Source organism: Temnothorax americanus, unplaced genomic scaffold, assembly GCF_048541705.1.
Source record: "Temnothorax americanus isolate GAGA-0224 unplaced genomic scaffold, ASM4854170v1 Scaffold8, whole genome shotgun sequence".
NCBI classification, from domain to species: Eukaryota; Metazoa; Arthropoda; class Insecta; order Hymenoptera; family Formicidae; genus Temnothorax; species Temnothorax americanus.
The window spans coordinates 2,203,026-2,228,439 of NW_027509802.1; the positions used below are offsets into that span (position 1 = coordinate 2,203,026).

At 42.5% G+C, this 25,414-nt stretch overlaps 2 protein-coding genes across 6 annotated transcripts in view; one reads left to right on the plus strand and one right to left on the minus strand.

Moving 5' to 3' along the window:
* The window catches only part of LOC143907175 (uncharacterized), a 568,709-nt gene that overhangs the window by 376,915 nt on the left and 166,380 nt on the right, over window positions 1–25,414 (plus strand). The window lies entirely within an intron of this gene.
* LOC143907178 (uncharacterized) overlaps window positions 1,532–25,414 on the minus strand; it is a 240,418-nt gene continuing 216,535 nt past the window's right edge. The window contains exon 3 of the mRNA XM_077423777.1: window positions 1,532–8,471. Coding sequence (XP_077279903.1) covers window positions 8,394–8,471 — 78 coding nt within the window. The 3' untranslated portion in view covers window positions 1,532–8,393. The remainder of the gene's footprint in view (window positions 8,472–25,414) is intronic.

Sequence of the window (25,414 nt, forward strand, 5' to 3'; positions counted from 1 at the left end):
AGGGAAGGATATCCGGGGGAAGGGAGGGGACGGGAGGGATAAAACTTTATAACCCCGTAGAAAGGTAATGACTCTCAATAAACCATCGATCCATGTGCCTGCATCAGAAGCCCGCAGAACGTGTCGCGTAAGAACTCAATATAACAGCCTAAAGGATGGAGGTGAAGATGCCGGGAGGCTTGCCGCGCCCAGGGCCACGAACTGGCTCGTAAAATAAATCGGTGACATCCTGGAAGGCTGGTTAGGCGATTTGTGTGACGGACAATGCTGCGGAGGAAGGGTCGCCGTTATGAAGACGTCACCAGCTAGCACGTTCGTCTCGATCCCGCGGGAACGCCGTGCATCGGCAGATTCATTTGTCAGAGAGACGTTCGCGTCTCTCGCGTCACGCAGTTGGAGGTCCTTCCACTTATGATCGACCTACCGATTTCTTTATCAGTATACCCACGACCTGATTGACTTATTATTATTCGTCAGGGGACGATTTGACGATGACTTCGTCAAAGTTGTCAGCATGCAAAGGAGAATACATGACAGAGAATAACCTACATAAAGACATTTTGAATGACAGAAGTCTATCGCAACCCAAGATGAAGAAGATATCCGCGTTATAATTTTATTTATAACGTTCTATAAAACAATCTTTATGATAACATTGTGTATATATCAAAATAAACTTATATAAACGAATTTATATAATTGCAATGAAAAGAATGAAATAATTTTTTAAGCAAATTAATGAGAACAATATTAATTAAACGATTTTTATGTTTTGTCAAAAAATATATAAATAGATGGCATAATAAATGATATTTTCGTATTTATTCATCATTCTCAATTGGTGTTGCAATCTGTCTGCAGAAATGATTTATTACAATATCGCGTTGGAGATTTTCTGGTATTTTCATGTTGTACAAAGCCTTTCGTAAAAGTACGGCTAAGAAAAAAAATTCATTGCGAAAAAGAATTCGCGCGATGGAAATAATACCGCGTATGCCGGATAATAACAGTAAGTTCCACCTCGAGCGATGCTGCATGAGATCTCGAGAGGTGGTACGTTACGCAACGATCGTAGTCACGATTCGCGATCGCAGTGACATTACGATCGTTGAAATGTCATCACTTTCAGTTTATAGATTTTTCGCATCGACAAGGATTGCCTGAGATTATGTTGTCATAAATCACGAGGCAGAAAAGACTTTTTTCAACGTTCGTGTGCAATAATAATTTCTAGTCTGATGATAAAGATCTGTATAATGGAAGACAAACGATCTCCATACAATATCTGATACGACGCGATAATTTTCCTTGCGTATTTTAATACATAATTTTCTTGTAATACGACCGCGTGTGCCGCTAATACATGTCTACTGCAGAGTTAAATCCTGATATCAATTGCGTACTAAATGGAAGTTAGAGATGTAATAAATTAGAAAGATAGGTCCTCGGTCCAATAAACTAAATATATATTTTCTCGTTTATTTTATTTAGCTGTTTCCACAATTATAACGAGTTAGTTTAACATGAATAATGGGATCAGATCAATTGCACCCAGTGTATACTCTCTGAATTGCTTGCACACCAAAATGCATCAGCGTTTTCCCAAAATTAATAAAATAGCGTACAAAGTAAAGGCCATGAATATTAATGTGAAATATAAATCTCACAGACACGCCCGTATCTCGAAAAAGTTCTATCAATATGAAACAGCGTCTATATACCTGCGCTGTAGGCGCGCGCGATAGCCTGATCCGCGAAAATATATTATTCCAAGATCAATGATCGAGAGAATCGTAGCCGAACGATATCTAAAGCGATATGTGTGTATAGGATCACCTAAATCATAATTCAAAAAAAGGGAGAGGCGAGTAGGGAGGGAGTGCAGTGCGTCACCCATTGTCCAAAGGCGGGTGTGGTTTTGTCGTTGTTGGACCAACGCGTAGGATGGTCTACCTGGGCCTCACCGGGCCCAGGAGAAGGCCCGTCTCTCTAATGCTAATATAGTCTCCGAAATTGTACGAAGGCGAGACATATCCCGTCGCTGAATTTTGCGATCATAAATCCGTTGAGCACCGACGAGCACGGGCGCACTTCTCTTAGTTGTGATAATAGACAGTTTTTTTTGTGGGCAGGAAGTCTTTCACAAAATAACAATCCTTGGTTTTCTATTTCTTATATGTTGCAAAAAAATTCTAGCTAAAATTCATAGATTAATTATCGTAGATTTTATTTCACCAGAAAATTTTCTTCATGACATTTGTTATAATTTAATTTAATGACATGTTCGCTAAAGAAATCTAAAGTATATTGCCACATTCTATCAGTCACAATTTTGAAATTTTGAGATGTCGATTATCAAAGATATTGACGTTAAATTAATCCTAATGCTTATGGTGATACGTAATCTCGTTTCTTTTCATTCTTCAACGAAGGTGAATCAGGTATCAGAATGCGAGCGAGTCTAAAGCGAAGCGATGCCCTTTTTTTGTCTAAACGGCAATAAATTCTTGGATAATGCAGGCCGTCTCACACGGCGTATCCCGGACGTCGCAGCGCGAGGGTGGTCAGGGAGGGCAGAAGGGGAGGCGGTTGCGAGGGGAAAAGGATATTATTAATATTTCAGAATTTATAGGGTGGCGGTATTAGATGTGAACCCTGCTATACGACCGCGGACGCGTTGTGGAAGCCGGCGTGAAGGATCCAATCACGCGACTACGCTGTCCGTTATGGCACATAAATTGATATTATGTACGGAACCGCGCGTGTTAGCGGCCCGATGTGCGGATGCATATATGCGGGTGTCTGACGCGAAGAAAGAGGGACTTCCCCTCCGCGAGCGAGTCTTTCTCTCGAGTCATCGAGCCGGTGTCAATTACAATTGCTGATTCGAGATTGATCGTATACGGGTGACGCTGGTAATCATCATTAAGACCTCCTTGTGTGGACGAAGCACGTTTCACGAGAAATTTTATGGGCATCGTTCGATGCCCGCCTTCGACATCGACACTAGAGAAGCGACACTACGGATAATTTCGGCTGGAAGGAAAATGCTGAGAGACCGATTAAGCGGAAGAGAATTACAAAATGAGAGAATATGTTCGTATTCTATATTAATAAAAATGAGAATTGATGGACTAATAATAATAATATTAATTTTTTTTAAATTTATTTTTATAAGAATAAATCCAAGACATTAGTATATTGCTATTTTAATAACACAACAGTTGGTGACTTCAAGATAGTCGTATCATATGACATATGTTACTCTGTATATAACGATCATGTTAGCACATCAGATACGTTTAACTGTCCGTAGCGATACGTTTTCCGGATCTAAACATTGGTCGCACTGAACGCCGCGGACTTTTCTTCATAGTGTGAATGCCACAAGCGCGATAAATTTCCCCTTCAGAAACGACAGAGAGAATTCCAAAAGTTCTCGATTCAAAAGACGGCGGGGAACGAAGGCAGTTGAGAGAGCGAGATAGAGAGATAGAGATAGAGAAAGAGAAACGGAGAGTAATGAATTATGCATGAAAGCTTCGATTCGCGGATTAAGCGAGCACAGTCCGTAGTTCTAGTGCCTATTCTTCGTTCTGGAAGGCAGAGGTAACCAACCGTAGTCGTCCGTGGCGAATGTCGAAAGACTCGGTCCGTATAGAATGAAGTGGAATCGTCAAAGGGACGGAAATCCGTGGAAGAGATGACCAAAGCGATCCAGTTTCTTTTGAATAACTTCATCCTTGTTATCAATATCGTGAGGCGACGACTGACTGTCCGCGAGCTTGCAGGAAATAATTAATTTGTACACCACGCCAACATCTTTCTGTCGACGCGTGCATACGACTTACGCATACATACATTCGCACAATATGCGTCGTCTTTCGCCGCGAACGAATTATATGTAATTTTCGCGTCACAATAGAGGGCGTATCATTTATTCAGCAAATGAATTACAATTTTGAAGATAATTTTCTTTACGATAGCGTAAGCTATAGTTAGATCAATCAGAAAGCGCATTAATTGTTAAAGCGTTTTTTCATTCTTTTTCTTTAATAATCTATCTACACACATATATCTATAATTATCGCGTTTATATATCTACATGTTCCCCGAAAGTACCGGAAAGTTCGCCGAATTCTCGTACCTTCAGAGTTTCATGGAAACCGCGGCGCAAGGGCTCGCAGGTCGAGATTGCATTCTGGCACGTATGGTAGTTTCCAAGATGGGTATTTGATAGGATGCGGCCACGTAGGATACGTAAACGCGGCGTATACTCGGTAGATTAGGATGATATAATTACGACATTAACATAAGTCACCGGGCAGGTACAACCGCGGAATAGTAATCGTGTCGAACACGTGTGCGCCATCGTCATCGTTTGTTTCGTTTTACTGCACTTTCGTTCCTGGCCGACCGGGCAGTTCCTCAGGTTCACGAGCGCTCAGTCAGGGTTAAGCTTCGACTAAATGCCGAGATATTTATCGCGAAACCTCGAGAAAATCTCGGAAGAGCATTGCCACTGCATATAATCGCGGGGTCAAAATTCTCTGTCTTGATTTTTCATTATTAATGTATGATTAATTAACATGATAATCCATCGAATATTTATTAGAATCTTAATAGAAACGCGCGCACATCTAAAAAATCTTCTTTTCGCTAAGGCTGTAATACATTTTCATGCACGTCTGAATATAGATCCGAAATTATTCCGTCATGTGACAGACAGGTGAAATCGTAATTTAAATTAATCTTCATCGCATTTATCAATTATATTTTCATCATCTTCCACAACGTATTCTACAATAGATTTCTCAATAAGATATATATATACTAGAGTTACCGCGATGGCATTTCCTATTATTTTATTTTAATTTACAAATTCGATACATATAATTATTCCATTCATTCAAGTCGCGAATACAGGAAAGAAGTCCACGAAGTACAACAAAGCAGGCCCGCTCTCTCATCGATCGTGAATTTCGATCACGCATCAGACGGGGTCGACCCCAGGCTGCATTACGAAAGCCGCTGCCGGCCGCGGCCGCGCTCTCGGTCGCTGCGCAATGCCATCAAAAACTGATCGGTCGGTGACGCAGTGCCTTAAGATGCATCATAATTATCGTGTATCCCCGCTCGCGCCCTTCGCCCCGCTTTCTCGCGCGGGTGGAATACGAAGCAGTTGGCTTTCCCTGTATCAGGTACAAACGTTTCTATTTATGGCTGCCGGCTCCCGGCCCGAACGAGTTATGATATTGTTTCGGCCGGTTCTCAGAATCTACGCGATCGGTGACTCGGATAAACCGCGGAGGAGAGAGAGAAAGAGAGAGAGAGAGAGAAAAAAAAATGAAGATAAAGTCGCTGCGAGCGAGAGGTACGTCTTGTATTTCGCCTCGGTGCGCGCTGAACGAGAGAGAGGAGATGTAAGCGAGAGAGAGACACATATAATTTTATTTCTTCATCAAACAACGCGCGACCCGCCTATCTTTTATGATCGCTTGACCGCTTCATTAGTTTGCCGACTTTCCGAAGATTCCAGGCGCAGCCTGCTCGCACTGCTCGTGCTGTTAATCATTGCTTGAATATAACACTATTGACATTTACCAATATTAGTTTTAAATAATATTGTTAATGTGTAATATGTAATAATCGGTTATGAGGCATAATGTGGGGCATTTGATTTACAAAAATATTTTATCAAAGTTAGATCTTGAAAATTTGACTTTTGTATAATTCAATTAACTTGATCAACAAGTCTCTGTTAGAGCTTAACTCTATCGTTATTCGAAACTTTCCGCTGCGAATTACATGCATTCTGTCAGCAGCGAATGATCATCGATGTATCTAATAGGTCTTTCCTATCAAAACCGCATTTCTCGCGTCCGATCGTGGAACTCTTCTCCTCTGACGCACGACTACGTAAGAGCAGAACAGAGAGAGGGAAGGAGAAAGTTGACCCTCTCAAGAGTTGGCCGAGGTTAGTTATGGAGCCGACGGTCCCTGCACGCGGTTACAGAAGTATTTGAATGGCTGTCGGCCCTTGTAAGCTGTCAAAAAGTCAAAGGGAAACCACTAAAATCAGTTAGGGATCTCAACTATGCACGAGAGCGAGAACGAGTGTGCGCGGCGACGGCTCGCGCGAAGAAGAAAGGAGCGGTGGCTCTTTCCCTCGCGAGGAGGGAGACGTTCCCGTGCCCGAGCGCGAAAGAAGAACGAGGAGGTAGAAGGAGACACGAGCCCGAGCGCGGGAAGATAGGGAGTTTATGGAAATTTCTTCTTTGGAGACCGTTATGCACGTCTCGCCTATTTCCGTGACCAAACGTTTATTGGCCGCATTTTGTTCTCGAGACAATAGTCCTCCGTTCTTTATGGTCGCGCCGATATCTCAGTTGAAGAATTATAGCCGGAAAGTCGGTACACTTCGGAATATAGAGAACATGTGCGACACACACACACACGGATATTCGTCTATAAGGAAAACTTAAATACAAATGATAAATTTTTACAACCGGATCTATGACCAAAACTTTTTAACCCTTATAAAAATATTTCATAAGATACATATATGTTAATTATTTTTTGTAGTGTGTGTAACGATGAAAGAAATTAAATAGATTTCTTGCAAGAGAGATACGAAGGAATAATGCACGCATAGAAAACTCAATATGCAAGTATTCTGAAGCGAACATTGACTGCGAATATTCGGGAGTCGGGAGAATCGTGGTGAACGTTCGGCATTTCGAAAAAGAAAATAAAACGAGAAAAATACTCAGCCCCGGTCGCGCCTCGCATTTGTTGCGTCAGCGACAAATCTCGGTCTGGGAACTCGCAAATTGCCAAACGCACCGGCATCAGAATTCACGTCGACGACGACGGCAACGTTAACACGTACACGCGCAACGATGTGGCAACACGTTTCGTCGGTACACATCTGCGCGGCTCGCGATATGCGCCGACTAGGTACACACAGTACGTACCTACGAAGATGCGGATACATTTTTTACAAAACGTTTCTCATTCCGCGGCGCATTACCGGAGAAACGAGAAAGGGATGATGCGCGCGAAGGTAACTCGGACAAGGAGGACACCAGCAGGACGAAGAAGAGGAGGTGAAAGAGAGAACCGCTCGTGAAGGGGGAGAAGGGTGAAAGCGGCGTGGAGGAGGGCAAAGGGACAAGGAGGGGCAGGACGAAGGGCGAAGGGAAAGGCGAGCCTGAACATTTCGTGAAACAAGGAAAAATGCGACTCCGCCGAGGCACGACCGCAACATTTTTGTCTTTACAAAATTATGTATTCCGCGGGCCTCCGCCATATCTCTCAAAGCATAACAAGTTCCCTCTGTGTCTCTCCCGTTCCTCCTGCACCTCCTCCTCCTCCACCTTTTTCTCCTCCGCCTTCTCCTCCTCCGCAACTCCGGCTCTTCCACGTCGTCTCTTCTTTCGCCGTTCTCCCCGGGTCTGCAACCGGGACACGTCTGTCCTTCTTCCCATACCGGGGCCATGTATCTGCCTCTCGTAACGCGCTCCTTGTCTACCTCGCTCTACGTCGCCGTATATCCGTCCGTCCCCCCGTCCTCGCCCGCGCGAGAGCAACATCCACACCCACATGCCGGTCCACGTCTTTCCGCGGATCCATCCACGTCCATCGTTTCCTTCCGACGAGCTCATTCAGATACGAGCCAACTACCGAAATCGAGTATTCGCGACCCCTACCGTCAGTCTACCGTGGGATAATCCCGCGGTAGGGAATGCGAATAACGTCGACGACGCTCGATATTTATTTCCCGTATTACGATGCTCGGATTGTTCGGAATTAATTAATATTCTCGTTACGAGATGCTTCACGAATGGATTATGAACGAGAAACGCATCTCCTCCGTGATTTTAAATCCCGAGATACCATTATTGGAGTTATCATGAAGGAATATAGAGATCCTACCAAATGGCGGGACTTCCCTCGATCCGGACGTTATCCCGCACGATCTTCCGCGGTGTTCCGATAACCGGCACAGAATAGCTTCGAGCGGGATGATAGATCGACGAACGTCACGTGGGCGGCGATCCTATCGGTTTTCACGGTCGGAATCCGTCACCGTCGACAGGTACGTGAATTTTACGTGCGGAACAGCCGCCAGTTGACACAGATACCTTTTCCTCCTCCCTCGATTTCCTCCACTGCCCGCTCTACCCTTCGTCTCCTTGCGGTCCTTTGTCTCAGATGCTGCGAGGATGATACGACAGCGAAGGTGTAATGGATCGCCACACGACCGGCCCGACCCTCCTCCCGCCTCCCGTAAGGAACACCGGGAAAGATCGGTGAGATTACATGGGAGCAGGGCATAATGTCCAAACAGTTGCTCGTCAACAAGCGGCTAACGGTCCACAAAATGTCTATCAGCGCTGATCGGATCCTGCCATCGAATTCCTCGGATGATCAACCGTCGAACGCCGAAATCTCCATGAAATATCGCACTGTAAACATACACGGGAATCTACTATAATATCGTTATTCTTTGTCGATCGTTCGACATACCTTATTTCGTATCCTGTGTCAATTGATTATACTTAAGCATTGTACCAATGAATCGTGGCCTGTGAATATATGAAAAATATTACATTCTATCTCTCTCTAAATCATTATGATACCTAAATATTCTATGAAAAATAATATATTCTATCCGTGGGGATTACGTTACTATATTAAATTAAAAGTGAAAATAAAGCGAATATTTTTGGTAAGAAATAACAAAAGATTCCGTAATTGACTTTCGTATCAAACTCAACGTCAGGCAGATTGAAATTAACCCACAGTCGCGGAAAGAACCTTCGCTGCAGACGTTATAACTTAATCGACCAAAATTGTTACAGCGAAAATTATTTTCCGGACTCATCAATAAGAAAGTTACCGGTGAGTCGTGAGAAAGACGTGATCCATCTATTTAAAGATGCGAGATTCCTCGTACTGCCTCAGAGTGCAGTTTTAATGAATTCTTCAGTGGTCGCCGAGCCGTTGAACCGCGTTAAACCACGATCCAAGATCGTTCAGGCGCGAGAACGACTTTATTGGACTTTCATTAAAGCGAGAAGAGAACGAGCAGCGATGCTATGCATACGCGTGCGTATATAGACACGTATATAGAGCTGTCGTAAATCGATCGTTGCGCAAATTGCCCTGGCCTAACATCTGGCATCGTATTCGACTATCAGTCGAATCACATTCAAGCGGCGGTGAAGGCCAGAAGAGCCGAGAGAAGATCGGGATTCGATAAAACGACTCGAACTCGTACGTGGCAGTGCAAAGTGCTTTACCACGGGGGTAAAAGCGGAGTGGTGGATCGCGCGCGAGCTCGGGTATGGGCACGGTAACGAAGAAAGAGGGCACGAGTGTGAGGGACAGATCTTCGTAGGAACGAGTTTCGCAGGTTTTTACGAGCACGTGATCACCGTGGTAAACGAGTAATCGAATCGCTGCGAATCCCGGTTAATTTGTTCCGCGAGTGTCTATTGCGCGCCGTGAACCATTTGTCACGGGGACAAATGCGGCCGCATATGCAAATCTTTTTCAGCGCGCGAATAGTTGCAGTCGTGAAAAGAGATGTAATGAAAAAAAGATATGGGTAGACATGGGTTATTTAGAGTAGAATGAAACAGCCGAAAAATCTATTGTCTATACCCTCTGTATAGATTAATTTTGAAGTATGATGAGAGAATATATCATGAGACAAAACTAAATAACTGGCTTTAATCTTTTAATTATTAAGGTCACATGAAAATTAAATGAAGTAAAATTGATAATTGGTAATTAATACGTTAAAAAATGACGTTGATAAATGGTACAATAGTATTCTTCGTCTCGAAGAGAAGTAATTATCTCGGTTAATCCTGTTAGAGATTCCATTATTTATAGGAACCTTATATTGGATGCAACACGATCGAAGATTATTAAAACAATCGTTACTTGCGTGCTCGTTCACTACAATATATTCTGCTATATATATTGTAAAAAAATCGACTAATTAATTATTGACACTTAATTATAATGTAAACACAATGAAGAGAGGTATATATATCGCCCCAACAAATTTATTTTATTTCTACACAATAGACATGTATAATTTTTCACTTTCTAATCTATCCAATTTTCTTTGTACATTGTTTAATTTACCAGCTCACTTGCGATGTCAGTGTTGCATGGCAAAATCCCAGACGAACTATTTAAGTCCGCCGCTGATATCTTTTTGCTTCTTGAAGAAAGGATCTTCGTGGCTCTTTACGAGTTTCTTTAATAGCGATAAAGAGTCTTATCTCCAGATCCGCAAGTCGTTACCTTCGCTGAAAATGTGCCCGGGCACACACTATGTACACAAGCGCATGTACGAATCGTCTCCGCGCGACACTTTTGGTCGCGCTGTCACGGCCATGTCAAGTGTAATTTTTTTAACATTGCCGAGCATTCGTACAATAAAGTACCCCCGTTAACGTGACGTGAGAATTATGATCGCAATTATCCTTCGCACTTTGTTACCTGTCGGTCTTACTCAAGATGAGGGCTTTGTTCATACGAGAGAAACATTTTCTCATCGCGCGAATGAAGTTTGCATCCCTTTAACATTCTTAAGTATATTTCTTTCAAAAAATCATTACACGATTCATTATTTGCTTTAAAACATGATCGTCATTTTAAGCGAATTCTATTGAAGTGTCCGATGATACTTATAAATAACATTATATTTTCAAGTCGACGACGATTTCAATGTCTACACATACACAGCAGATACGGAATACTGCAGTTTTCATAAGTCACAAATGGATCTACTGGCTCGCTTCCTCGTTACATTAATTAGTAACAGTCCGACCATTTACCGTTCTAACGCTAATATAACGAGGCAGATACTTACAATTAGTGAAAGATGCACCCATATACACCGCGTACCGTGATCATTATATTAATTTAGTTTTATCGGACTAAAAAGACGTAGCTACTGCTGTGCTAATTGGAAGATTAGTTTGTATAGATGTAAGTATATAGATCGACGATTGTGCGATCGTTACAAACGAGAGTTCGAACAACGTCGCCGAGGTTCTGCTCTTCTTCTCGCCTTTTCCTCTCACGTGAGAAAACGTTCAATTAGCCGCGGACGGAATCGACAGGACGTCCGTAACGATCGTCGTAAAGTCACCGACGAATCACTACGTTTCCAGGATTCAGTTAAGACCGCTCATAAGGCTATCGATAGAAGCAAGATCGGTATCGGCCGGCAGATTTAAGACCGCGCGGCATGCCCGGCATTCCTGATGATTCTATTTCGACCCTCCGGCTCACTCTGATTTCTAATCCTGACGTTTGGCCTCATCTTTATGTCATCGGATCTCCGATAAATCTACCGGCTTTTCGTATCTCGAATAACAAATTCTCCGAGCCGTGACTGTGAATACGATCACATCCGACGGAATAGAAATCTGATGGCCGGTATCTTACAATCGATTTCGGTATCTATTTTTTATAATGCGTAGTCCTAACAGGAGGCATTGAGACTCGAAAGATGACAAATCCATCAGTTATGTTTCTTGAAGCTAATTTTAAATCAAGTATACGGATTGATTAAAAAAGTATGAATTCTATGTATCAAGTAGGAGTAAGTGAAGTATCAGACACTGGGCTGCAAGTCCAAGAACTCATAGGACTAAACAGAAAGAATTGCCTGATCTTACATCCGCACGCAGACACTCTGCTCGTGTCGCATACACGCGCACACGCGCACAAACGCACACGTGTTAAACACCCTCGCAAAACTCGGCCGTGTATCCGCACTCTCTTTCTGCGGGCCCGCGCCTAACATACGGCCAACCGACCATTAACAATCATAATAAAAGGCCCGCGTGTGCGCGATCGTGTGCGGCGTGCAGCGACACGCGTGCCCCGGGTACTCGCGGGCACCTCTCTCACCTCCTTTCCCCGCGGAGATAATTTTAATTTAAACAAATGGCCGGGAGGGCGGCATCTTTGTCCGCGTCTTGTATTATTTATACACGACTACTCCGTGCGCACGTGCGCCGCTGTGTCATCGGCGGGACGGGTGCGTTGCCTCTTGTCGCGCGTCAATGTTTTCCAGGACCCGCCAGGTATATACAGGTATATATACCTGGTGATACCTGACCGTCGACCGGCCTGACCCTTTCTCGCGCAGTCCTCTCCAACTCTCTCGTCTCGCAGCGGCCGCTCTCTCCGTTTTTGCGTTGATTTATGCGATCACGACTAGAGACGCCTTCTCATCATCGCGCGCAAGTGTATTTGTAATCCTTTGTCCGGCCGAGCTGCGTTTACGCGCGCGGCTAATTGCAGGAATGGCGTCGGCTCGTTAGTCCGTTTTTCGCGACAAATTATAGTTGTCTCGTTAGCCGGCGTTAGAAACGTTAAATCTCGTGGAATAAATCAATTTGCAGAATATTAACATACGCTGTCTTCAGTTTATGTCGCGTAAGGCTCATACTAATAATTAGGTATATGTATATCTCTATGTTACTTATCTAAGAAAGAAAGCTCTTATCTAATTAATCGCAAGATTGCGTATATAAAAATGTTCTAATATATTTATAACATGACTTGAGTGTTTAATAATGATTTTAATGATGAAATTGCTCTATACAAGATACGCGATTACATGAAATTGCTGAAATAAATTTCATCTTGTTAAAATTAATCGAATCGTCCTAAAGAAGCGTAAGTATACGATAATCCGAGCATCGCATATAGAATTAGCGTCCGCGCTCGTAACACGGGAGATGGACTTTAAAATCCATTTCCCGCCGTAAGTATATGCTCTTATTATGTGTGTGTGATAACTCCGGCGTATAAATAAAGTAAAGGACGACATTTATTAGTTTACATAATCAGATCGATGAATGTCGCAAGTGCGTGTGTGTGTGTGTGTGTGTGACGGGAACGTAAATTTCGCGCGAGTCGGCGTTTAGGCGACGTTAAGCTTTCCCAATGAGATTATGAACGGGGAGATCCGCCCTCTTAATTTCTTATTCGCGTATTAACGGTTCCCGCCCGAGATGACGGCGGTGATCGGCACGAACGGAAGCGCCGAGGCACATTCAGGCACACATTGCAGTCGGCGGCGCACAGTCGAGACGCGCGGATTTTTATTTTTCTGCCGGCGGAAGCTCCGAATCCTCGCGTTTCGAAACTAATAGCGGCCAATTGTCGACGTATCGCGCACTTCGCCGTAATTGAAAGAATAAATTGAAAAATTAGCAGAACGCCGCTCGGTAGGCTGACTCATCAAAGTCCCCAGAGCGGGTCTCCAAGCGATCCGGCGGGTCCGCCGATAATAATAACTGGCTGGAATGTCATATGGTCGCGCGCGCGGCCGCTCAGGAAGAACCGGACCTTATTTATTTGTTAAATGTTATGCCGAAATGCAAATGTATTGTAATAGAGGGAACTCGGTTTGATAAAATCTATTTCAAACGAAATGACAAGACGCTTGGTTTGTTTTTTCGTCGTCACTTATCGACGAGAAGTCGCGTCTTAGTTGATGCGAGATTTTTCTTCGGGACTCATTAGTCTGTGGTTTCTCTCGATTAATTGTTCTCCGCCTCTACATGCACGTTTCAAATCCGGTAGCGGAAGTTCTCTTTGAAATGTCTTTACAATGCGACGAAAATATTTTGTCTTACCATTTTTTTAATGCAATATATATCGGTGGGATTATATTATAATTTATATATTTCAAAAAATTTAAAGAACATTTAGAATAATGTAAAAATGCGATAAAGCGTACTGCGATTTTGTATCTAGCGCACATATGTTGAGTGAAACTAAGCCCCGCTCAATTCAGAAACGTTTTATAATTTCATTTAATGTAAAATGCGGAATAAATAATCAACTTTAAAAATTTCAAATTAAACCTTATATTCAAATCGACGCATCTAAATGCTGATCTCCCGATAGTCTTTCAATCTTTTTTGCACTTCATATCCAAGGCTCGCCGTTTCCATCTTCTCGTAACATGGGTTTTAATATCTTCAGCGTGGGACTCGACGGTATTCAGAAAGTAATACGATTCGCCGGTCTCGAGTGCCGAAGAAAATCACGGAATCGTCATGAAGCCCAGCGCCAATCATGGAGGAAGAGGAGGAGGAGGAGGAGGAGGAGATGGAGGATCAAGAGCAAACGAAGAAGAAAGACTTGCAGCAAACGCAGAAACCATTCGCTCGCTTGGGCCGTGGGGAAGAGAGTGTTGGTACGAGACGGAGAGACAGTCAGCGGAAGAGAGATCTCGACGAAGAGCGTGGCGGCGTGAAGGAGAAGAGGACGTGGGCAAGACGGCGCGGTGAGGGACGAAAGTGAGATGTAGAAGGACGGAGGAGGGGGACTCCCCCTGTCCCCCAAGCTACCACCGGCCTCTATGGGCCCTTTGATCTTCGCCGCTCTTCGCTTCTGCCTCGCTCTATCGACACTTCATACTTCTACGGCTGATCGCCGCCATAAAACATTATACCGAGACTCCGTAGAAAGAGAGGAAGAGAAAGGGAGAGCGAAGAAGAAAGGGAATCGCGAGAGAATCGCTCAGACCCGCCGACGGCTGTGTTCCATTGTGTCCGGCATATACAACGTATGTGTGCATGCGCAGCGTTGTAAGCACGACTGCGCAATGATGAACTTTTCCGATGGTTTTATACCGTTCGGCGGAAGTAAGATAAGACTGTGGCCGGGTCACGGGGATATCTGCTGGTAATCACGTCGCGTATGTTAATGTATCGAGATCTTTTACGGCGGTGTTGCGTTCACGATAGGCACCGCGAACGCTATATACTCGCGTGACTACAACGGTTAGCGGTCGCAACGAGGTAAAGGCATGTCGTTGGAGGCGCGCACCGATAATACCACGATACATTTGATAATTAAATGTATTTTTACGTTGCGTCTTATTTTATTTATGGTAACGCTCTTGCGTTAAGCTACATCTCATTCAGATCCGTATTTTTTCCAAGCGTATATAAATTTAAAAGAGCCAGACGAAATAATTTATGTCGCCGGCGTAAAAAGATGATGTCTTCACTAATTGTAAGAACCAACAGTGTAACGCGATCCGAAGTGTCTCTATAATAAAAGGAGGGGGATAATTACTAGCGCACAGGTCCCGAAAGACCGGTGTAACACGATCGGCCTGCTTCCCGGGAAAGAAAGATCCTCTGAGACGGTCGTTTGAATTCGGCTGACCTTCCATCGCCGAAGGATACCATCTTCTTTAAACGTCTCAAGCCTCTATAAAACAAGAGTCCTCGTGCCCTCTTAATGACCTGACCTAGCACGTTTCTGAAGGTCGCCGCGCGCACGAAAGCTCGGTGTCGTTAAATATCTCCCGTATTAACTGCACGTGTTGAATTCGAAGTTTTCCCCAGGACCACTCGGTTCGGTATATCCAGATTAGAGTAATAATGCCCGCGTTAGAGAGCGACGAGACGAGCCACCGAAAACACGCCACGTCAGAACTGAATCTACAAAATAACGACTCTGCTAATTCGCATTGCCGTTTCCAATTGCGTTTATCAAGGGCTGATATCTACGAAGCGCACTTATCGTGGCGCGCGATAACAGGAAGCTCGTTAAACTTTGTTAACACTGATTGCGAAGTGCTCGCCCTTCGTTTGATTAATCGATATTCCCCGGAATACCTGCGGGACCGCGCTCATCCTTTCTCATCCCGCTCCCGTGGGACTCGGCGGGCACGAGTCGCGCTATTACGAATGCGATTCGTTAATGACCGAATTAATTTTTCCACGCCATTCGCCATACACGCCAAGTCCCGCCCGGAGCGCGCGCGCGCGAGAGAGAAAGAGAGAGAGAGAGAGAGAGAGAGAGAGAGAGAGAGAGAGAGACTCCCGATGATAGAGCGAGGACGAGAGGCATAGACGACAGAGTCGTGCGTTATTAATTAACCTGATAGGCCATAAATAAAACTCAGCTTGCCTCCTCCCCCACGTCTCTCTACTCTCTCTTTCTCTCTTTCTCGCTCTCGCTTTCTCTAGAGACGAATATAAATAAATAAAAGTCTCCGCATGATGCGTTATGTTAATTGGGGCGTTGTCTCTCGGCATTCGCACGCACCTATTCTCATTAGCCTTTTGCTATCGAACGACCCGTTACATTTATTTTATAGAAGCCGTTATTTACAGTCACAGCCATTCTCCATTTCTCCTTTCTTCGTCTCTTCTACCCTGTTACTGCGTTTCATTCATTCGTTCGCCAACCTACCAGCGTGACACGTATAAAGGTATCATGTCGCACGTGCGTGATGAGGTATTATTAGAACATTCTACCTCATTGTATAAAAATACGCTGGACATTTCATTAGATTTCTCGAATATTTTTTGATCTGTCCAGAATAGATTATATCGTATAAGAAAATTTGACAAATAATATAAATTAAACATTTTTTAATATCATGAAAATATTTTGTTAAAAATACTGACCTAATTACTTTTAATCGGGATTTAAGTAAAAATAAAGAGAAGGCATGTTTAAAGTAAGTAAAGTAAAGCAAAAATAACAATAATCATGTTATGTAAATAAACAGAACAATGTGTTAATTAGTGGTTATTGTCAGTCTATTCGTAGAATGTCAAGGATTATTCGCGTACCTATTCTTTAAAATCGCATTTCGCGATTGTTGTACTACGCGCCGTAGCTACATTGCTAATACGACAAATCTTTATGTCGTGGTCATCATCTTTCTCTCAGTGAATATAATATGTCCTGCTCTCGGTGTAATTAGGCTGAGTTATCGGGGACAATAGCTGTATAAATATCCACGGCGTCGAGACGGTCCTCGCGTGCGTGGGCAGAAGCGTTCGCGGACCACGGGGTGGTCCTGACTAAATGCAACATGTACCAGGACAAGACTGGATCGTAACAAGCGCTTCGCATAGCGCCTGTTACGAGCGCGCTTGACGCACAACGGTCTGTCGCGTTTCTGACGGCAGTCGTTACTTGCCACTTTTGCGGGCACCGCCGAATTCTTGTGCTTTATATACTTACGAGGAAGGTTCGCCATTATTTTGCGCAGGTTCTCGTCGTCACTCGCATGACGAGGATTTATTAATAGAACCATCTAACATTTAGTATTGAGTTGAGCATTAGTGGGACAAAGAGTTCGATCTGTATATTAAACACTTTAATATTAAATACTTTAAAAGTATGGTATTTTTTAATTTTCTTATTCTAACATCACAAGGAAGAAGAGTTTGATTTTGTTTCTCTTTATAGGTGACTATTATCTTTTAGTAAACGTTTATTAATATGAAAATAAATTTTTTTACATCAACGCTTCAATTGTTATTTTGATCTTCGTATTTTACATTGAATTCTACCAAGTCCGAGTTTAAGAAAGAGCGAGAATTGTCTTTGAATTAGACCAGACCAATCTTGAGCCTGACCTAGCGGTGTTATCGTTGAATGGCGATCGACCGTAACCACAGACTTATGATCCTCATGGTCATAAGAGAGCGACCGGTTCGGTCATGCCAGATTTAATGATCCCTAATACTCGGGTATTAAAACAAATTCATAGAATCAATCTATAACCTTTGTCTATACACTTTTAAGTTTCGCGTTACAACCGGCGCGGCGGCGTACTCGAAAGTATTGCCGGCGCGTCGCTGACGGAAAAGGAGAGAAATCAAAACGCAAGAATGGGAGCAAAGTGCTCTCCGTGCCGTGTAATCTATGACGACTGCCTTAACTGCGAGAATATTTGTTAAGATCGCGTTTATGTGTCGAATAGCATACCATTTTAACCGACGAGACGAAAGTAACTTTTGTCAACGGAGTGAAATGCATATTGCATATACATATACGTTGCATATATTTCGTTTATTGTCCATTTATTGTTAAATCTATCGATGACAAATCTCTGGCCTTTATTTCAGTTACTGTGAACTGGTGTGTCAGATGAGGTGAATAATCTTGTAATAAAATCCAAAGCCCATCACGTTAGTGAATATTGGCTGAATTGAAAAAAATTACTATTAATCCGAGGCTCTGTTTGGTCATTCGACTTCCTCTCATTGATTGACGATAAACGATTCTAATTTAATGTAGCTAGTGAGACAGGGCATAATGTGGTCGTTGACCTGTAGGCAATAACTCACCAACCCACGAAACTACCATCATTCCATCGTACGCGACACAATAGTTCAAATTTATATAATTTCTCCTTAGCGAGGAGCTCTTTCTCGAAATACGCCTCTTCTTAAAATAATCCGCGAAAATAGAAGTTACTGTTATGAAAATAATGTGATTTTTCTTGCAGAGCATATTCTTAATTTACCACAGCTCGTTTTCGCTCGCGTACTCGTAATTGGCTAAATTTTTTTTTGGCGCCGCGAATCCCTTAAAATATTACATTGTTTATCGATCCCTTTTTTTAAATAATCAGATTGTCGTTTTACTATACAAAATTCTCCTAAGTTACGGTACAATCTGTTGCTTTAAAAATAACAGCTACCTTTATAGCGAGCTTTTACACCGCGATAATTTATTTCCGAGCTGCGATGCCAAAATTGGCTTTCACGTTTTATGACCGCGTAAATGCATCATGATCGTCTATTCAAATACGCAAGTTCCATAAATGAATAGCATTTTCAGATACGTTCTAATTTATGAATTTTTCTGATTAGCGTTGAGAAATGTCCATGTAATGTCAACGGTCGCAATCTGTCGAGAAATAGAGCTATTATCCTCGACGATAAAATTAATCATCTTTATCTGCTTCCAATTTGTCGCACAAGACTTCGCATTATCAAGATCACATTCTCACAATAATAGATTTCATAGTGACATAACCGCGGCGATAGATAATGCGACGCGATAGGACACTTTTGTCTATCGGCTTGGAAACCGGCTTTCGCGGTACTCACTTATAGTCGTATATTCGCAACGGCCGTAGATAGTTGCCGATCGCAGTTTATTACGAATCGGGCACGGTCCAGATATGGCTGATAGTCCACATGTGTCTACTCCGCTGATCGATATTATTACAGATTGCCTGAACGGCCTGTGAAATTCATGATGAACCGTTTAACGGACTTCGGTAAGACCGCGAAGGCGATCCATTATCTTTCGATACAATGCCGCGAGGACTGATAAAGGTTGCCGCGAGCGGAATAACCGTGCAATGATGAAATAACTCGGTATTTTTTCATATTTACCATGTAAAACATTTCGAAAAATGCCGCGTTGAAAAAAGAAAAGAAATGGTAATGCTAATTATTGTTGATACCAATCAAGTATCGCGCGTTTTACGACGCTTTGAGTCGGCGAAGGTTTTTCAGGGATAAATGCCTATCGTGATATTAATTCATAACTTACATCACGATGCATCTCTGGTAATAATCTACAACTTTTCGTTTCTCCAGATACCATACTCGGTTGCTCCCATTAATGATCAAGTAATTACAGATAGCTACGGGAATTTAATGAAGAATTCTTAATTGACTCTTCATTCCATCGTGGAGTATATGCCCCGCGATAAATAACTTCATGTTCGCGGGCTTTGAATTTTCCGGTAAGGATGCAGAAAAAAGGAAGCCTTTTACGATCGTGTGTAGGATAATGAGCAACGCTTGCTGCTTTTATTGCTGATAATTCCTAATACTTTGTCCGATCTTATCTGGTTGCACGTTCGCGCACTGGATTGTACATATGGTAACCGTATCGATATTGGCTTATAATTTGTTGCGAGTCGAGGTCAGTCATTCAGATATCGATTAAATTATATAGGAGTGCATAAAATATCGAACGGCGAAAGATATTGTAATTTTTCCATATAAAGATATTAGTCGTACGTTACTACAATAAAATTAATAATTCTTATTTGCTTTAAATTTGAGTCGTGCGCGATTTTGCCTTACGAGATTACGGTAGTAAATTCTATATTAATACAGATAGGATTTTATGATTTAATAGAGCTATTTCACATTTTATGCAACTATTATTACTGTACATCAGCTATTTAATCGTACTGTATCATAAACGTAATGCATGCAACGCCTATCTGATCTTCGAACGCCAATTATTCGCAATCTAATGACGCTGATCGAAAAACGGCATTGCTAATACCGGAAATAATAACTTGCAAAAAAATTAAGTATTTTAGGAATCATCCCCTTTTATAAAAAAAAAACTGCCCGTTTATTGCGGAGAGTCACTTAGGCAGGGCACAAGTAGCTTAATTCTATCAAGCGTTTCTCGCTTCACGCACCGGAAACAGGTTTTATGAGAGCGCACATGTTAACCGAGACGGATTAACATTAATTTCAATAGCACGCGTTCAGTAATGATAACAAACAATTAATAAGTCAAGTCAAGTCGGCCGCGACATGAGATCATCGATGGTGTGAGGGTGTCGGAGTTAAATGACACGTAGATAGCGTGTGCTGCTATTACACTCGTTAACGGCTCGCCCGCTAACATAACTAATAGATTATGAACTCTATGAATTAATATCATTGCTTCAAGAAACGGGGTTCTCATCTTCCTATTCGTATCTCTCGAAGAATATCGAGAATTCAATCAGTTTACGTGTATTGTTGAAGAAAAGATCGTCTTTAAGAAAACATCATTAACTGTCTGAAATGAGTTAGTATAAAATAGAGTATTTGTGAAATCCTAAAATTGATAAAAGAATAGAAAATATGAATCTTAATTGCAAAATATATTATTTTTACATGAATACGTCTTCCAAATAATAATTTCTAAAATATTTATGACACAAAATATGCTATATTAAATCTATTTCTATTCGTGTGTAAAATATTAAGATTTCAATTATGTTCAATATTATATATTTGTTTTCTAATTTGGACACGTCAAATGTAAAAATTCCTTGACTTCAATGTATCCCGGAGTGAAGTTGTGACGTAAAGTCAATGACACTTTAGATTGCAGATTGAGAACCGCGCGCCGCGTTAGTGTTAAATAAAACACCACGATGGATCAATTAGTGAATGAGCGCCGCGACAATATCCTGTCTGGAGCGTCGGCCGGTTCTGCTCGATGCAGCGGCAGCAGATCTGTCGGCGGATGATGTCATCATGACATCATAACGTCGTTCCGATAAGTTGTTGTACCGATCTGTGCACCGTAAGTTGTAACAAGTGCGATATCGAGAATTCCATCTCAGCTCTGTCATCAATCCGCGACGTTTCAACGTACCGATATATAAGTTGTCGGTCAAAAATTTTATGCAAATGTCACGTGATTATTATACATTACGATTTTATATACACACACATACATATACATATTAATCTATTATTACATATTACTATATATTATATATTATTGTATATGTATATCGGATGAGATGAGACTCAAATCGGCACCGATAAACGTGATTCTTAAAGAAGGTAAAGGCGCACTTGGCATGCGCCGATCACGCAGTGCGTGCACGTTGTAATTATGACGACGCGTGGGCCAAGACTATATCAACGAGAGTGAGAGTACCGTGCGTTCGTTAACTCCTCGGTATTCGTGTTGTGGAACGTAAGAGCGGGAAAAGAAAAGTCCCGGCTCGAACCAAGATTTCTCTCCGTATCCCTCTTCCCTCCTGCCTCTCGCGCTCTCTCATCCGCTTAAAGTCGTGTGGGATTTGCGAGCTTAAAGGCGAGGAAATGCAGGAATTGGCTGAAAGTTTCGTTAGAGAGGAAGCGGAAGCGGCTGATTGACCGATATCGTTTGTCACAGTATTGCAGTAATGACCTTTAATTGTGTGACGGCTTAATTTGTCTCGATGAAAAGAGTTTCCTTTGTGTGCTATCCGAACCCTCTACATCCTACGAGGACAAATAACTGGACGAATCGTCGTTCCTCGTCCGTTCCGGTAATATTCGCATTGACGAGATATTTTTAATTTATTATTTGCCCGTACGGTTATGTGATACAGAACAGTTTTTATATGGAATCGTTTTTGGAAGTTGCGGTGGATATCGGATATGAATATTTATTCGACTTGTTTCTCCGGTTCCAAATCCCTGGAACGCGAACGAGCGTCTTTGGAGGATGTAAACCAAGCAGAGTGGGTTGACGGCTCGAAGGTAGCGTTATATACACCAGGAATGCCTCCCGCTGGCTGCAGAAATCACCGGCGGGAGTTAATAAGCGTGGAAAGAGCCGAAGAGATGGAAGATAGCTAGGCGGATGATGCGAAAACTTTGGTATATTAGCCGATTTGCTGATTCCGCGCTGCCTTCGCAACTCTCGCCCAGAAAACTTGCAATACCGACCTGGCGCGCGTCGACGTGTTTGTCAGGCATGTCGAATGAACTTCCGCGGCGTACATTCTCGATGAATCCATTGACGCGTCTTACTAAGGAATATATCAAGACGCACCCACACCGAACGTTTGCGACTAAAGTTTTAGTCGAGCGGCCTGGCATTTTTGTAAACGACGATGAACATATTGCTGTTTCACGAGAGATGTAGTTCCGTAAGTTTTAGTGAAATCATTTCATGTATATGCGACTATATACATGTTATTTGCATTGCGTACGGTAGTAAAATGGATAATGAGTTGTGATTTTGCGCAAAAAGAGAAATGTACGTGTATATAAATTTTATTTACAGAGCATTGAATGAAAATCCCGCGTAACCAATTTACGTGCGTCTTATTCTTCGTCTCCCATAAGCTATCTCGTTTGAACATATCGATAAGTATGGTGACCCCCCGTCCCCCTTCCCCTTCGATGAATCTTTGAATCATCGTGGCCGTTGCGCCGCGCGGAGTCTGATCTCCCGGCGGTTTTATGGGTTTATTAGAAGCAAATCAGGAGGATAGAGTCTCTAATCAAAGATACTGACGAGCGAGACTGTGTTGGTTTGGCATTATGGCATTACGTGCTATCCTCCTTTCACTCCTTCACCCTCTTTCCTTCCCGTTCCACCCTTGTCCTTACACCACACTCTCGTTAGAGACATTATATTACCGACGCCAAATCAAATCCGTGATTGTGAATACTACGGCAGGGGTTCTCGAAGTGGTACGCCTTATTCTTCGCAGGGACATCGTAATCCGCGTATAATAAACAAACAAGGAGAAATAGGTCAGAGAATGGGATATTAACGGTAAATATCTCTCTAATGACCGCGATATATTTTGGAATAGCTGTATACGCAATTATTATCCATTGTATTTATAATTTTCTCAGAATAAATTCGCTGTATGTTATGTTGTAAATCGCGGTAATATTTTTTCTCCCGTTGCTATTTATGCCAAACAAAAATAAATTTCGCTAACGACTTTATCATGAACGTGTGATTCATAGTTGATGGTGATTAGATTTTATGACTGTACATTTCTATGGTCGAATTGTAGAAGTTCTTTTAATGATTGGTAATTTCTTCGGTAGATTGCGAATCTGCTTTTGTAATGGAAACTCTTTCTGCTGAATTGTGCGGATTATAATATGTGAAATGGAGGCAATTATCCCGCTGGGGTGAAGATGCAATTCCGATATTGAAGTCGCATATCGTATATACGCGAAGCGCGCGATAATTTGGTCCATAGGGTATAGGTACTGATTACGAATTCAATGTTCGATGTGTCGGTCTCAAGGGTTAATTACGCGCAGCATGTTAAATTGATATTTAATGATCCTCGATAATGATTGCATCAACAAGTAGCCATCGATTTGAGGTCTGCGAAGTGTCTCGTTGGAAGAAGACGTAATTGCTTAGGCACTTGAAAAGGCTGTCTCTTCTTGCAGCTACTTTAGAGCGCGCGTGGAGACGCATAATATTTCCGGATTGACTTACACGCGTGGATTTGAATCGCATAAAAATAATGATCGCCTCATAAAAATACCAGGATTCGTACCATTGAGGATGCAAAGGAAAACGAGAAAGAAATGAAGTTTGATAGCTCGGAAAGTCGATGTGACTCCGAGTTCTACCTCAGCTCAGAGACACAACATTTATGGTGAAACGAGTCCACACGAGATAAATTAAAACGAAACCAGATAAATCTATCGATCGATCCGGGGAAACGCGCGGTGACGCCCCGCTGTTTAACAGCGGTCGCGTCTTAACACGTTCACCCGGGCACTTGGACTTGTCCATTAAAGGTATTTACTGCATATTATTACCTTGACTGTTTGATCGTTTACGATCGGCGATAATAAAATAATTATAACTCGACGTCGTAAAACTTTACGGGAGGGAAAGAGGTCCACGAGGACGGCGACTGTGTTCCTCGGGGAGAGATGGTGCCCGGCATAAGGTCGTTTCCTCGCGTTCTAAACTTATGTGTGCACGCGCAAATACACGATCCCGCGATCGTGGTCATACGCCAGACTGAGATCGCCTGGCCGTAAAGATAACGGAATGGCGTTTCTATCTTAAGATCCATTTCGATTTTTCGCCGGCGCGATTATTCCCGGCGCGGTACGTGAGATCGCTGGAATTTTTCTCTTTCTTGATCACCACTTTTATCACTTTTATTCACTATGCGTACGCCGCCTGCATTTGTTCAGTCTTCGCGAATGATCTTGAAACGGTCTTTCAGTATTTAACGATATCTCAGATATTCCGACGAACACGCCATCTGAATTTAATATAACATTTCGATTAATGAAATTGTGTTGTGTAGAAGGGGAAGTTTATAAATGTTAATAGTAGTAATAATAATTTATCCCTTTAATGTCTTGAGTTCATATCTCAGCTTAAAAAAAGATGAACTTTTAAATCACTGATGACACTTCTTGATTTCAGTCAAAAATTAATCATAACTATAATTAATTATAACTATTAATTATAACAAATTGATTATAACTGTATGAATGTTTGTATTTCAAAATAATATTAAAATAGCCGGAATAATATTTGTGGGTGTTAGTTTCTATTCATTTCACATTCTGCATACGATACCGTCTCCTTGAGTTTATTAGTAGTGTGTATCGTAAAGGTTTCATTCCGCGGTGTCTAAAACGGCATCGCGCGCGCGAACGATACCTACATATCTTCAACAAGTAGGTAAGACAACGCGCATCGACATTCCACGCACGGCCAAGAGACAGCATAAAGTTGTATTGCGTTTATTGGAAACGTTCTCATTCGGTGCTAAGATCGGCGCGAACTATTTTCGCGCGCGACACTAAAACGTTTCACCGAGTCGTTGCGCAGTAAAGCCGTTGTTTAACAGTCGGCCCAGTCGCATCATAATACGCGTGAATTATCGATCTTTAATGATGATTCCGGCACGGTGACCGTGCGACAGACGCCGTATTCCACGACGATAAATCTTACGGTCGTAAACGATTTGCGCGGACAAAGGGGACAACCCGGGCCAAAGCGGGGCGACGGGGCGAACGTGGCATCGTAACGACAAAGGAGCTAAGTGGTAATTATT